The sequence below is a fragment of the Drosophila miranda genome, chromosome 4, assembly GCF_003369915.1.
Source record: "Drosophila miranda strain MSH22 chromosome 4, D.miranda_PacBio2.1, whole genome shotgun sequence".
Taxonomy (NCBI): domain Eukaryota; kingdom Metazoa; phylum Arthropoda; class Insecta; order Diptera; family Drosophilidae; genus Drosophila; species Drosophila miranda.
Window position 1 is genome coordinate 24,900,209 of NC_046677.1, and position 15,413 is coordinate 24,915,621.

Genomic DNA, 15,413 nt, shown 5'->3' on the forward strand with positions numbered 1-15,413 from the left:
CGCGTCGTCGGCCCAGCAAACCGGTAGAGACATGTCGAAGCTTGCCGGCTCTCTGCCGGTTCTCTCTCTCTGGGCAAACACCAAAGCGTCTCTGTCTCTCCCTCTCTCTCTCTGTGATTCTCTCTGTCTCTCTTTCCAAAGGGGAGAAAGTAAAAGATGATGCGACTGGCATACACTGCGCTACACAGCATGGGACCCCATGGACATTGATACAGATCCACCGTTCACAGACCAGACAAGAAATCAGGCCAAAACTCATGCTTTTGTTTCGCTTTGCGGTCAGAGGCAATTTTTGGCCAATTTTACTTGGCCCACACATACACACACACACACACACACCATCGCAGGCTTTGTTACCTCTTTTTTTAACACCTTTTGTCTGCACTTTTGATTTCCAAAAGATCAAAAGCATCTTGTGAAAGGAGTCACGCGCTTTGTGTCTCTCTTATTATTTTTGTAATTTGCAAATAAAATACAGAGATTCCACAAAAAAAGACCGCGAGTGGGGAGTCAAATATTTATTGCTGGCAAAGAGTCGAGAGGAAACAAGTTTCATCTCATTGTGAGACGAGTCTCGAGACGAGACTCCATCTTGCTGTCGGGTCTGCCTCCTGCTGTGATGTAAGCGCCCAAAACCCCATTACCCATTACCCATACTCAGAGCAGAGCCCAGTCCCACAGCCCAGTCCCAGACCCCATCCCAGTCTCTATTCCAATTCCAGCTGCAAAGGTCTCTCCCCCATTGGGCAATCCATTCAAGTATTCAAGTATCATCTATGAAAAAAGCAAATTAGAAATCGAATGCAACTTATCAGCGAGAGGGCATCCCCCGCCACGACCAGACCCAGACCAGACCCATCTCTTGGGTACATCTCTTGTCGGCCAAGTTAATTATCTGCCCAAACATTTCGATTAGTGTCGAGGCGCTAAAATGCCAAGCAAACAGGGACGACAGGTGGCGCATGTCTGTTGGCCATAAATTGGATGGCTAAATGTCATCAAAAAGAGGCTCAAAACCATCAACCCCCCCTCTCCATACATACTCGTACGAATTCATCAGACACTGGAATTGCTAATCGAAATCAGCCAAAAATATTTAGACCTTCACGCGAACTTACAGCAATATTTTGATAGTGAAATTTGTCAAGTGATATTGCAGGTTTTGAGGGGTTATATATGTCATTTATAGAGGCACTTCTTCTATAGAAAAAAATGGCAGCTCAGCATTATTGATATTTCATAAACATTCGAAGGCTGATTAGCGCCTTCAATTTGTTTGAAATGAGTCATCACATAATCAATTTTGAAAAAATGTCTAGGGTACATAAATATGAGATAATCTGAATGGCAATCCCCCAAGTTTTGTGGAGCAAACAATCAACAAGATTTCCTCAGGAAGATTTAGTGGGAAAGCCAACTTCTTTACTTTGGAAAATTGTAGCGTGAAATTAGTCATGAGCCCTAATAATGGCCCTAATTCCTAACAAAAGCAAAGCCATCTCCAAAAACCTACTCCCTCATCTCATACCATATCCCATTTACCCCGTAGAAAGTGCATTCTGTCAAGACCCGACAGCCTTTTGTTTTCAGTTTTTTTCGGTATAATTTCATCATTAAACATCGAAAAACGAAAAATGTTGTGTTGATTTTGCTGTAGCCCCCGGAGGCTTGGAGGCTTGGAGGCTCGGAGGCAGGCATGCAGGTCAATGTATTTATCAAGAGCTGGAGCTGGAGCTGGAGCTGTAGCTGGTGCTCGATAGATGCGCATTTTGATTTGCATAATCTCACATTAGCTGGCATTATGTTTTCCTCATTTCAATGATGATGATGATAGACGACAACCTTAACTTTCCAATCAATCAAGGCACCCGAGGAGAGGAGGAGTGCACGCGCACAAATGTATGTAAATGCCAAAACATTTACACACCTGAAGCCGGTGTCGTTTCAGTTACTGTTGCTGTGTGCTTGTGTGTGTGTGTCTTCATGGCTAATGGACGCCCCTCACATGACCTTGCGATGGAGGGGCCTTAATTTGTCACCTCTGTTGACCAAAACATACAAAAACTGAGCTAAAATTACATTTAAACGACCATTTCAGCTGCCGCTCGCTTAATTACAGCATATACACACACACACACACAAACATACAATGATATGCACGTATCTGTGTATCTTCCGAGATGTTTCTCAAAAAACGAAATACCAAAAACTAGCATCACAAGATGGCATCACGTGCTTAATGCTAATCTTCAGCTTGGCTCCGTTTCGTTTCTTTTTTGTTTTTTTCTTGTTTTTTTTTCTTTGCGGCTGTTTGTCTATGTGGTTTACCCTCTGCTCTGCCACTGCTGCTGCGACGACGACGGTAGTAACAGGAACCAAGCCCCGGACAAAGCTCTAACTGAAGAAAACATCCAAAAAATTATCCAAAAAGTTGTTTGCTTAGTTTTTGTATACCCTTACAAGCTATGGGGGGGTATTATAATTTTTGTTAGAAGTTTACGCAGGCAGAGCAGGAAGGAACTTTGCACATGGTTTTAGGTTCTATTTAGCAGAAGGTATCAAAGCATTCATAGAAATGATCGGGTTAGAACGAAGCTTAAGCACTTCCTTCAGATCCAATGATCTGTTTGTGGTCGATCTACAAAGTCTGTATATATTCCAAGAAGGAAGTTTAGTTTAAAACCGAAAGAATATCATACATCATCCATCACTGTATCTTCTCTATCATCTCACATAGAAACTTCCAATCTCTAAGGGTATCTACACCTTCGGATCCCTTTCCTTTCTTGTTTGTTTGTTGGTTGCTTCTGCTGCTGCTGATGTCGCTGGATTTTGGTTAGACTCATGTGATCTGAAGTCGAATGGCGGCGAATGGCGACGTGTTTTCGTAAATAATAATTAATAAATGCAATGGAGTCGCATATAAACTGTATATTACTCTCGGTCTTGGGCCAAACACTTGCTAATTGTCAACACGGATGCCCAAAGCAAATCTCGCGGTACGCGGTACCATATATACGGCAATATGCATGTGACCCCCACACCAAATCCTTAGTCAGTCAGCTGCAAATTGTCGTATTCAAATTAGGGGGAATTTTCAGAAGAAGCCGGTTCTCTTATGTGGGATTTTTGTGTTGTTGGAATTTGAAGGGGTTTCTTAATCACAAGAGCCTCTCCATATCATAGAGCGGCGGCCAATGGCCAATGGTCAATGGCCAATCTTCAGCCTCGAGAATTTCGTGTGCCTGGCACTAAATATCGAACTTTTAGTGCTCTTCAAATGGCGTCAAGATCTGCCACATATCGAGGTCCGGTTTGAGGCATTACGTAAAAACAGACAGACTCGAGCAAATATAAATAAAATATCGTTTAAATAATATTTGAAAACCATATATATATGTACAAAGACCCACAAAAAACAAAAATACAGTAACAGCTCCGTTAGTCGAAAAGCTGCCTCCGAAAAGTCGCTCAAGTGTTGGATACATATATGTATATTGTGCATTGGATATTATTTCAAATACATTTCAATGGCCCAGCGAGACGGCGGGGAAGGGGTCTATCGGTAATATATGTTCAATTAAATTAAAATTTTACAATTTATAATCGGCAAACACAAGACAAACGGCAACGGCAAACAACAATTGAAGATGCCTGCCTCACGGGTCTGTCTCTCCCCCTCTCTGCGCGCGACTTGGTTCAACCGGTTGGTGCTACAACAACAAATATTCGCACTTGAACCCTCCACAAGGTGATGCCCAGGCAGTGAAAGTATTGGAGACAATAATATACTTTTAGATGACATAAAAGATACCACCACAATATACATATGTAAATGTCGAGCCCGGTAAAAGAAGACCTATAAAGCCATTGACTAGTCGACCAGTTTGAGTCGATTATTTAATGCCAAAGTCTTAGACGTGGCGCTTAAGTTGTTGCTTGAAGGGGGAAAAAGAATGCTGAAACAGGAACTTTGGGGAGTGGAGAAAAACTTAAATATCTGTGGAATTCTTTCTGAGATCAAGTTGTTGGCTTAAAAGGAAAGAGTTATGCTTTTAGCTGGTATTCTAAGTTCGGTTTCGGTTTCTTTGTTCTACAATTCCACTTCAAGCAATTGCATAATTTCAGTTCTGTTTTCTTTTAAGCCAGACAAGAAAAGAACGTGCTTTGTGTGGGTGTTATATGAGAAGAAGATGGAGACGGAGATGGCTCAAGAACACTTCGTGATTGTTGATTGAGCGGGGAACAAGCAAAACACTCCGCACAAAGGCGACTCAATTGGCATTTTTCGACGCTGTTGATTTTAGCTATTTCCCCATTTCGGCTTAATTAATTGACACATAAATTATGAATCGTATAGAGGGATAATAAGTTGATTGATCAGGTGTAGGGGAAGAGACCTAACCACAAAGCTGGGACCCTCAGCACTGAACAGATAATTTTATCAGATAAATTAATACATTTTCTACAAGAATCTCTATTTAAAGTACTCCCTTTTAATTGATTGCTTATAAAAAACGGCTCAAATCAAAAATGTCCCATATAGATTTACCAAATGTTGCGGAAATATTTCAAAATGTTGCGCGACTTCTCGAACACAGTTTATATAGCAGCCTATTAAATCCTGAAATCATGCTTTAAATTTACACTGTAGCCGAACATTATTTGCTTCTTAAAACTAGGCAATGGTTTTTATGGGAATACAACGCATCTTTTTAAAAACTGTTGCATACTATTGCCGGCAACAGTGGCTGCAAAATTATATGTACCATTTGAGTTCTGAATGCCAAATAAAACTACAATAAATGAGGTATTTGCCATTCTTTTTGAATATTCTAATCCTTAAAGATTTCAATCAAATAAATTGTTCGCTTCCACCCTCGATTCAAACGGCCGATCTACCGCGCGACCCCCGAACCAAATACACAGCGACATACATATATCTACCACGAAGCACAAAGATCTATTACATTTCTTGCGACGGCTACTAGGGGGTTCACTGGATCATCAACTTCGTCGTTGGAGAATTGATCAGAGATCCGCCCCACTACAAATATAAATGATACGCACTTTACATAAAAATATTTAATTTGTAATCTTAAAATATATGTAAGAAGGAGTGGGCCAGCTGGCCTATTGAGGGGGCAGCGGGGGTAAGCAACAGCAGTAGTAACAGCAGCAGCAACAGCAATAGTAACAGCAGTAGTAACAGCAGCAGCAACAGCACTAGTAACAGCAGCAGAACAACAGCGGACAGAGAAGAAGAGGAACCGAGCGAAGCAGTAAAAAGAGAGAACAGCAGCATACGGACACGACTCAAGCAGCAGCAGGAGATCAGCAGAAATAAGCCGTAACATTAAGAACTTTTGTAATCACACATATGTACGAGGCCACCGCGATGATAATACGAATAAGCGATACTCTAAATAATATCTTACATACATATATCACAATTTATTCTCGCGTGTGACTGTACAACACTTAGAAACTATTTAGCAACATTTATGGCTTTCATCTCCTACAAACGCTTTTTTTCTTCATTCAGTTTTTGCGACCATTTGTGGGCTCTCTTGAGCATACGCCAGGGCAGCCAGATGGTTAGGAAAGCACCGAGCAAGAGGCAGCCGATGATGTCGAGCAGCAGATACTGATAGAGGGGTAGGAAGGCGCCGTGGGACTTCAGATGACGGGCCCCCCGATGTCGCATAATGTACTCGATCCAGAAGGTGGCCTCATCGAGCGGATGTATGGGATTATCGCGGAAGCGCTCCGAGACCTCCAGGGCACTGCGCTTGTACTGCGGCTCGTATATGAGCGTCTCGACGTTCCGCACGAGGTCATCGACTGTCAGTTTGGAGAAGACCAGGGATCGAGCATAACCCTCCCGCACTGATTTGATCGTGTTCCTGTGCTGATCCCCATAGAGGGGAATGCACAGCATCGGCACGCCCCAATAGATGCCCTCCTGGGTGCCAAAGATCCCTCCGTGGGTGATAAAGAGCTTAACATTCGGATGGGCCAGAATATCATTCTGCGGCATCCACTTCCTGATCATAACATTCGCGGGGAGCTGTCCAATCGAATCGTTTTCGTACTTCCAAATGACTTGCTGCTTCAGCTGTCCAAAGGCCTTAAGGATCAGGGCGGTTTTATCTGCTGGCATATCCGTGCTCTTCATGTAGGAGCCCAAACTGAAGTACACCACGCCATGGGTGGCGTTGTCCAGGAAGGATTGCAGATCGTCGGGCAACTTCTTCGCAGGCTGAATGTGCGCTCCTCCAACGTCTATGAGACCAGGCATGCTTGGCCGAGGGAGATCCACGCTGCGATGACTGTTGATCAGCATTAGAGAGATGTTACGCTCGAGATCATGCACATGGGGAAGGGAACCTGAAGGGCAGAATGAGCAAAACATTAGAATAGATATCTATATCGAATGAGTGTTTTAGAGACTCACCATTGATCACTCCCTTGAAATACTTCTCGGCCATTTCCTGCATTTTGGGGAGATAGAACCACCGCCTCATCACCGCATCGTACAGCGATATATAGGCATTATAGGCACGCTGACTAAACGTCATCTGATCCGTATGCGATAGCAGGAGATGTGGTATCACTGACCAAGGCGTAAGGATGCCCATGGAATGATCCATGTTATCCGCATAGCCCATGGTGCCGATTGTGACCACCGGACAGTTGAACTTCTTCCCGAACATGAGGAAAGCCTCGTGGAAGAACTGCTCTAAGATCACCAGATCATAGTGATCGTCTTTGCTCTGGATTAGCTTTTGAACATTCGCATCCTTGAAGGCATGCTCTGTGGTCATCAGTCCAATGGTCCACCACAGCTGCAGATTCTGAAAATCACTGGCAAACTGCATGCTAAAGATGTTCTTTTTAGGAACTGAGTGGAGAACACAGATTCTTTTTGAGTATTTCCTATCATTGAAGGTATGCCATCTACAGTGTACTCACAATGCTTGGGTATATCAAAGGATGGACTAATAATGATCTCAGTGAGATTCTCGTGGGGTTGCTTGGTGGGATGATTGTTAACACTCGTCACGTGGTGTCCATGCCGTAGCAGATCCCGCTGAAAGTGCTCCAGCCAGAGCCAATGACTGGGCGCCGGAAAGGGTCCCATAAACAGTATCCTATAGGTTTCCCCCAGGCCGGACAGGCCGAGCAGACAGAAAATCATCAGGAATTTGCACTGCAGCTGCGTCTCCATCTGCATCAACATGATAGACAACAATTAACATTAACATCGACAATTAAAACGTCAGACGGAGTGGCTTGAGAAGTCGCGTAATTTGCGTCAGATTAGCATTGGAATTGGATTTGGCTTTGGCTTTGCTTTATGTTCCGTATATTATTTCAGTATTTGCATAAAACAGATTGCCTTTTCCACCCAACCAGATGGAAGTCTAATTAATAACGCCAGTTAGTTGAATGTTACTTTGAGTTAGGCAAATGAGGGTTTGCAATGCATGGAAAAGGGAAAACTCTATAAGGAAACTGTTACAAAAGTGTGAAAAATTACTTCATATGTTTTATGAATATTTCCCTTAGCTAATATTGAATTTATAATTCTTTAGATTATAATTATAATAATTCCAACATCGCACCTGTGTTAATGGTTCTGTGGTTCTGGTTTGTACACTTGTTCTTTTAATAAATGATTTCAATTTGATTTAAAAATATTTATGAACATTCTTTTTTCAAACAAAAGAACAACTTTTGATAGACATTTGACACAAAATGTCATAAAGTTATTATTCAGCAACCTGAATTCCATTCATACATACATATATCACCCACTCAGATTTTCTTACATCATTTGAATACTGGCTCATTCTTTCACAGATGTTTTATCACTGATCTGGTCTTAATCCAGATTGAATTCAAAGTATAAAGCGAACACACCTTTGGCTTTCGATCTGTTTGAAATGCAGCAAGTTAATTTCATCATTTTGTAATTAACAATTAATATTAGACAGCCATAGCTTTATACGGTTTACGCCTCATATATGTATGTTAGTGTGGTTTTTACTACCATAATAAAGGTGCCTATACTCTGGTCTGTTTGGCTAGACATTCGAGTAATTGTGCTTTTAAAGATTTTGGTTTATTATTTGTGTACACTTTTCTAATCTTGCACTTTTCTTATCAGCGTCTGAAATGGGTCAACATTCGTGTCATTTGTTTATTCCTTGGTGCTTGCGGTGTTTTCCGCGTGCAACTTGAATAAAATGGGATTTAAATAAGCTTAGATTAGCCTTATGGCCTCTGACTTCTGCTCTTAATGAATTTATATTAGGCGCTAGTTCTGCGTGCTTTTATACCCCGGGCAAAGAGTGCTTTAGGCTTCAGGCACTGAAGTGTATTACGCGAGTGAATGAACTCTGAAAAACGGTTTTAAAATCTGGCCATCGCTTCAGTCACAAATTCTTTCTCAATAAAAGTAAATGTCTTTGAAATGCTAGAAATAGTTGCAATAACTAATAATAACTCATACTCGCATTTGATGTAAATTAATCTAAAATATATGAACGTGAAATTATTTTTAAAGTTCTTAAAGAGAAAGAGCAAACAGACAATGCAAGAACGATGATAAGACTTTCAAAATAATAATTATTTTTTTGACTTTGAACCTTTATCAACAGTTAAGTGGTTTCTTACAGGCTTATGTAAGTAATATGCACCTGAATTAGTTCCTAATAAAACTATCCATAGGTATCCATAGTATTTAAATTTGTATTAACTTTTCTGTCAAATAAACTTCCTTGGAGTAAACATTTTTCACTGCTTTTTCTTCATTCCATTGAGTTTTTATAGGTATGTTTACTCTTTCATTGATTATGCCTACGCTCAGTCGATTCTTTACGATTCTGTTGTTGTTTTTGCCTATGTTTTGCGCTCTCTATATATAAAGCCAACTACTACTGGACTATAAGTAAAAACCTGCTACTCGTCACCCAGATGTCATTGAGACGTGCTGATAAATTGCATGTGGAAGTAATATTTTGTCATCGCATTTCGCATTGTATTTCGATCATGCAATTTACTGTTATAATTTAATAGCTGAATTGTTGTTGCAGTTGCTTCCATTAGCTATTGCTGACGATTGTTTTTTTACTGCTATTGTAAAGAAAATATATGTGCGAGTAGGTATTCTTTTTATGGATTTCTACCAAGGTTTCGCTGTACACGTTAAAACATAATTGCTTTTAATGTAATTTGTTTAATGTTTGCCAGCTAATTGTTAATTTTGTTGAAATTAAATTTTTTTTATTACAAGGTGGTGGGAACGTGGTCAGAGATTTAGTAATTCAAAGATATTTTATAGATCTGATCTGCGCTAAAAAAACGTTTGATCAATGGGCGAGAGTGGCCGAAAAACGGGTTAACGGTAAAGGTGTTTTGAATGAAAAAGGTGAACGGAAAGGGGTCTCGTGGTTGGGCAATAGTTTGATGATTGTTTCGTTACAGTTTCCATTATATCATTTTAATTAGTTCAAACAATTAAAGATATATAATAATTTTCCTATAAATTTGCACAATCTACGACACTTTACGAGTGGTTTTTAACGAGTTAAATCAATCACGGAAAATGCTTCAATAAATAAATTAAAATTAATTAATATTATTCACTTTATATGTGTACTTGGTGTAAACCTTTTTTGTGATGTTGAACAACTAAGTAAATCGTGTTAATTTAATGCACAGATGAGCGTGTTTTTTAAATATAATTATATCAGCTATGAACTACAAATAGACTTTTTTCCCCCCAGTATAGCCTCTAAATTTGCTGTATATTTCTGATTTTTAAAATTATTCCAGAACTCGGTACTTGTACCATTTTAGTTTTTATTAGATTATGTGCAGTCTGTCTTTTATTTTATTAAACATGTTAATCACCTTTAATTTGTTGAGTTCTTGAGCACTTCACTTCACCGAAATATATATATCACCTTAAGATATTTACAAAAATGTTTGTATGGTTCCTTTGTGCGACAAAGAAAATTAACACTTTGAAAAGATTCAAATTCGAATTCAAAAATTAGCGCGAAGCGCGACCGCTGGGCACCAAAGTGCAGTTATCACTGAGACTCGGAGGCACGAAGGCGTCCCACGAGCCCGAGACCACCTCAACACTTAATCAGTCGCGGTCGCAGTCGAAGTCTCTGCCGCAGCTCCACACAAACATTGACAAATAGATATGAAAAGCTTAGCTACAGTACAATCCGTATCTGTATCCGTGTTTGTGTGTGTGTGTCTGTAAGATTTGTGGGGGTTTCTGCAGCCCTGGCAGTTGAGGTAGCGACACAAAGGCAAATCAACCTGAGCATGGGGTCTCATTGTTTGCTGTACTCTTAGAGAGGGTATTGGGATTGCGATAAGAGCTTTGGAGTGTAAAGAATGAAAGGGTCTTGACCTTATAAATTATATAGATTATTATTAGGTACTACATATATGTAGGTTAACAGACGTCTCTTAGTTTCTGTTTCTATGCTAATTAGATTCTCCTATTTTCAGATCTCCCTGATCAGATCTACCCACACACCCGATTTATAGCTGCACGCAATATGCAACATACCCAAAACTTTTGTATATAGTAGAGATACATCTTAGTGCAATCTAATCAAAGTTTGGTCTTAAAATAATTTATATTCTATCATAAAGAACGTTACAAATGGTAATTTAACAAAGTTCTTGAAAATTAGAGCCTAATCGTATCTTATGATATCCCAAAGCTGCCAAAGAACCAATAAATCTGAAAGGGTATCTTCGGTTTCGACTTCAGAGGCTGCTATTTCTTGCGTTACCTTAATCTTATTGTTTGAGTGTCGTTCTCTCGCACTGTTGACTGTGGACTCGTATGCGGCTGTGTTAATTACAATATTGTTACAATTGATTGCCAAGTGTTGCCAAAATAATTGTTGGCCTGTCAATGAGGTGAGGGATCTCCTCACCAGGTATGTATGTACATTTATGTGATTGATTCACGTGTCGTTCATGAACAAAGAAATCGGAATGTGAAGCAGAATTTAGCAATGATCTTATCAAAGCAAAATTAATAAATAAATTAGAGTACAGAGTATATACATGTATTTACCCATATATGTTTCATATAAACACGCATGAAGGCAACAAATAAACTGGTATTATCTTGCGAAAACAGGAATTTAGTCAAATAAATATTCTATAATATTTCACGAGAGGCAATTAGTGGAATTTAAATATATATTCAATTTATTATATGCAACAACATTAAGAGAATAGCTAAATATATTCTACATATGTATAAACATACAACTATTTTATTAATTGCGAACTGGCTAACAGTTTCAGGGTACATCCGCTATTCTATTCAGAAAAATCACCAAATTATTGGGAATAGTTCCAGGATACAACTCGAATGAGTACACCTAAAATCAATCACGATTCACTTGGAGGAAAGTATCATTAATTGTGGGGATTAACCATGCAAATCATTGCCATTGCATTTCCCTGTGCATCACAAATAAAACAATGAACTCCATTGGCATTAAATTACAACTTAAGCGGGTTTCTTTTACAAGTACAAACGGAAACGACTGCCGACATTTTTCTGGCGTGAAAATTACTTTTAGCATTAAAAAAGTATTATTTGTGCATTCACCTTGAATGCGGTCAAGTTCACATTTCTGATAAGAGCAAAGCCGAAAGCCGCATCATTAAATTATAAATTGTAATTAATGTTTGTTAACTTTGGCTGTCAGAAAGCCAAAATGAAAGGAGAAAGACCAAGGTGAAAGGGAAAGGGAAAGGGAAAGAGAAAGATAACGCGGGTGTAAGCAAATGACATGAAATGTGCCCCTCGTGAACATGCAACAAATTAAGGAAATCAAACAAAGTAACAGAAACCAAAACCAGAAAGAACACCAGAGATGATATTCCGACTAAAAGATACCCAGTGATTATATGCCCATAAATCGTATCGAGTGAAGGGAAGCTCCAACTCCTGAAAAATGTGAACATCACACGTTTATCTCGATTTGGAATGAAAAACAAAGTGATCTTTGGGGAATACACAGATGTAACTATATCAAAAAGGGTTCTTCCATGTGCAATGTGTCCAGTGGTGCTTGAGTACATCATAGCCTTTTACATTAATCGTGCCAGGGTATAAAACTCCAAAACTCAGTTCAAAATAGGGCAAAACACAACACAAGATGCCGAAAACATTTCATTGAAAATTGGCACGCTTCAATGAAGCGAGGCACCACCAAGAGCAACAGTCGACTCCAGTGCCAGTCGGGGCAGGGCAGGGCAGGGCCTGGGCCTGGGCATGGGCGTGGGCAGCGGGAACCCAAGTCCCGGCAACGATGATGGACGACCAGACCCCGGGCGTTGTTTGATGGCAACTCAAGACATGGCCAAGAACGGCACTTTTGATGCAAACGATCGTCAAGACCACCACCAAAAACAAAACAAAAAAAATGTTCATTCATAAGCTCTGAGCGAGCAGACAAACAGTGGACATGCTACAATGGAAATGAATTGCCTGTAACAGAATGTTGCAGAGGGGGAGAGACACGGAAGAAACAGTGCATTAAAACAGAGGCAAAAACAAACAAAAAAGATACATACTTCAAAGATAAGATTCATTTGGTTAAAGAAGCCTGAAAGTCAGTCGAGGATGAATGGCTTTTGATCGAAAAGAGCAATGAAGGGATTTAGTTTAGTGGGTAAAAGATTGGCTTACAACCGGGAATGGAATGATTTTACGGGAAGTATAAGAGTGTTTGTTTGCAGGGTTTTGTTGTACTGTGACAAATGGTTGGTAAAAAAGATCCTTGAAGGCAAAGGCCTTTGATGACGTTGGGCACTTACTAGAGCCTGGTTTCCCAATTCTGTAGTACACTGTTTCACTGCCTCAGTGTTTCCTTATTTTACTGTAGAGTGTGGTATATTCATGGGGAACATTTTGTGGTAGTTCCTGTTCCACTTCATAGGGTCTACAGCACTTTTAGATTCATTGAGGTGGTATCTCAAGTGGCAGTGAGAATTAGGATATCCTTTTTAGGTCTGGTATCATTGATTTTTCAGCTTCCATTTTTAAATATGTATTATATTTCCATGTTTGATGTTCACATTTTCGAATGCTTTTAGCTTAACTGAACCCAATGATTCAGTCGAATTATTTATGAGGTGCCAACTACATTTGCCAACACCCAAAAAACGAATGATATTTTATTAGAACCCAACACTATAGGGCAGCCCATCCCTAGAACCCAAACGGGAATGTAATACAAGAAAACTATTTGTTAGTTTGCGCCAATTTAATGTTGACTTTGCACTTCAATCCACACACAGCCAAAGCCAAATTAGGGCAAATCAAACTGATACGATACGCATAGAAGCGAGACCTTATTGTATCTTATTGTACCACCCATTGCCATTAGTTTTCATTTATCAATGTATCTATCTATCAATTAAGTGAACGTGCGCTTTTCCCAGGGGCGCTTTAGATAGGAGACAACATCGAAACAAAAAGATACAAGAACCAAACCCCCAACGGATGACACTGACAATTTCCACGGAACAATGAATGAGCATTCGTTCGATCGCGTTGCGTGGGGCAATTAAAAATTTCACCCAAATAGCAAACGTTGCGCATGATTAGACCACGGAATTCGAGAAGTTCGAGGCGAATTTCATGCTCTCGACCCGCATCGGTGGAAAATTGGTGGACAGCCGGCGGGTGGTCGATGCCGACGACAGCAGAAAATTTGTCGAAACTTTGGCTCTGTACTCAATATAGTTCTGTTATGGACTGTTAGGAGAAGAGTCTGAGGAGGAGATGATTGTTGTGTTGTGTGGCAGGGCTGGGAATCTTGTTTTGGCAGCTGTCAATGTGTCAATATTAATTTAATATGTCAGAGCCAGAAGCAGTATTCAGCACAATTTTAAATTGCGTTATAATGTGACACACGAGATGATGGGCTGGTGCTGGTGCTGCGACTCTCCCAAAACATGCCATTAGGGGTTGTACTTTTCACAACACTCAAGTGGTTACTCGAGGATATTCAATATCCTTAGCGATCAACCCCTCTTGACTTTGACGACTGTTTTCATGTACCTACTTCAGGAGGGCCTCTGGTAGACGTCGAACAATTTGTTAATGAGCAAATTACATGGTATTTTCGTATAAATTCCAAGTTCATTACCTTAACAATAAACTACGAGTATCCACAGCAGAACAGTGGACACGCCCTCAAAGTGATTCACAACCTCCCTCCCGTCCCCATACATTTTCCCAAGAATTTTTGGGAAATTCTTTCGATGATAAGGCAAACAACTATAAAAACTGTTGAAGCGTAAAAGGATGCCCCCAGAGTAGAGTGGAGTATGGTATCGTGTAAGTGTAGGTGTACTTACCATTTCCTTTTCAGATATGCCTGGCAGGGTTGTCAAGTGTGCTCAGGGAACTGGGTTTGCCATGTTTTCATGAAATATTTTGCATATTTCTTTGAATTTTTAGTGGAATTAATATATTTTATAGGTCATTCTCTTCTGCTAGGGTTGTCACATCTTTTTAGTATTATAATACTCTGAAACATGAAATCTATTGCTATTTTTCGTTCAATAAATTACGAAGAGAGAATTATGTTTTACCTCTAAACACATTTTTTTACTTTAGGATACCTTAAATATATATTTTATGGTAATTCCTAGGGTTGTTCCCTTACAATAATTCATTTTCTGTCTTTTTTTAGTCCCTGAAAAGAGATTAAAACGTGAAATTATGAATAATTAAGTAGCTAAAATATTCAAAAATTATTCAAATAGCAACAGCCATACTGAAGCACTTGACAACCCTATATCCATACAGCACGTGTGTCTTTTCCCTGCATTTTCCCATATGCTCGAACAACATTTGACTTTGGGTCGTATCTTGCTTTGGCTTTATCGCCGATTTGGTTTCGAATGTTTTTTGGGATTGCAACGTGAGGAATAATTTCCTCAGCTCCTGCCGCTCCTCCCTGCCCATGGAGCAATTAGTAAGAGTGCAGTTTTATGTGTTTATTTTTACATATGCCACAGCTGTGTGGTGTGGCCTAACCTAGATAGTCGTAGTCGTGGTCCGCCCCTGCCAAGGCAGGCACTCCTCCAGAACACTTCTCTCCTGTCCGTCAGAAGCGGCGGCCTGCAGCGATGATGGGGGATGTGGGTTGGGGGGAGAAACACAAATTGTGCGTGATATGAAGTCATTCCTGTCGGCGTTATCAGGAGAGAGCGAGCGAGCGAGCGAGCGAGCAGCAGCCCCTAAGGGTTGCGGCGATGCAGTTGAGCCTTGAAGAGGGGCGTGTGTAATCGAACAAACACACAGCTCACAACTCACACAGATACTCCTTCATTTACAT

The 15,413-nt window shown here is 40.1% G+C and overlaps 1 protein-coding gene and 1 long non-coding RNA gene across 2 annotated transcripts; one reads left to right on the forward strand and one right to left on the reverse strand.

The window, feature by feature from the left end:
* Window positions 1–5,430: 5,430 nt before the first annotated feature.
* On the reverse strand, window positions 5,431–10,101 carry LOC108162981 (UDP-glucuronosyltransferase 2B13). Its single transcript, XM_017297987.2, has 4 exons — window positions 9,922–10,101; window positions 6,976–7,231; window positions 6,458–6,904; window positions 5,431–6,390 (listed from the first exon to the last, which is right to left on the reverse strand). The coding sequence occupies exons 2-4, from the start codon at window positions 7,229–7,231 to the stop codon at window positions 5,519–5,521; spliced, it is 1,575 nt and encodes a 524-aa protein (XP_017153476.1). The 5' UTR covers window positions 9,922–10,101; the 3' UTR covers window positions 5,431–5,518.
* A 3,825-nt stretch (window positions 10,102–13,926) lies between these two features.
* Window positions 13,927–14,651, forward strand: LOC117189047. Its single transcript, XR_004473100.1, has 3 exons — window positions 13,927–14,186; window positions 14,245–14,385; window positions 14,442–14,651. It is a non-coding gene; the product is annotated as an uncharacterized LOC117189047 (long non-coding RNA).
* Window positions 14,652–15,413: the final 762 nt, after the last annotated feature.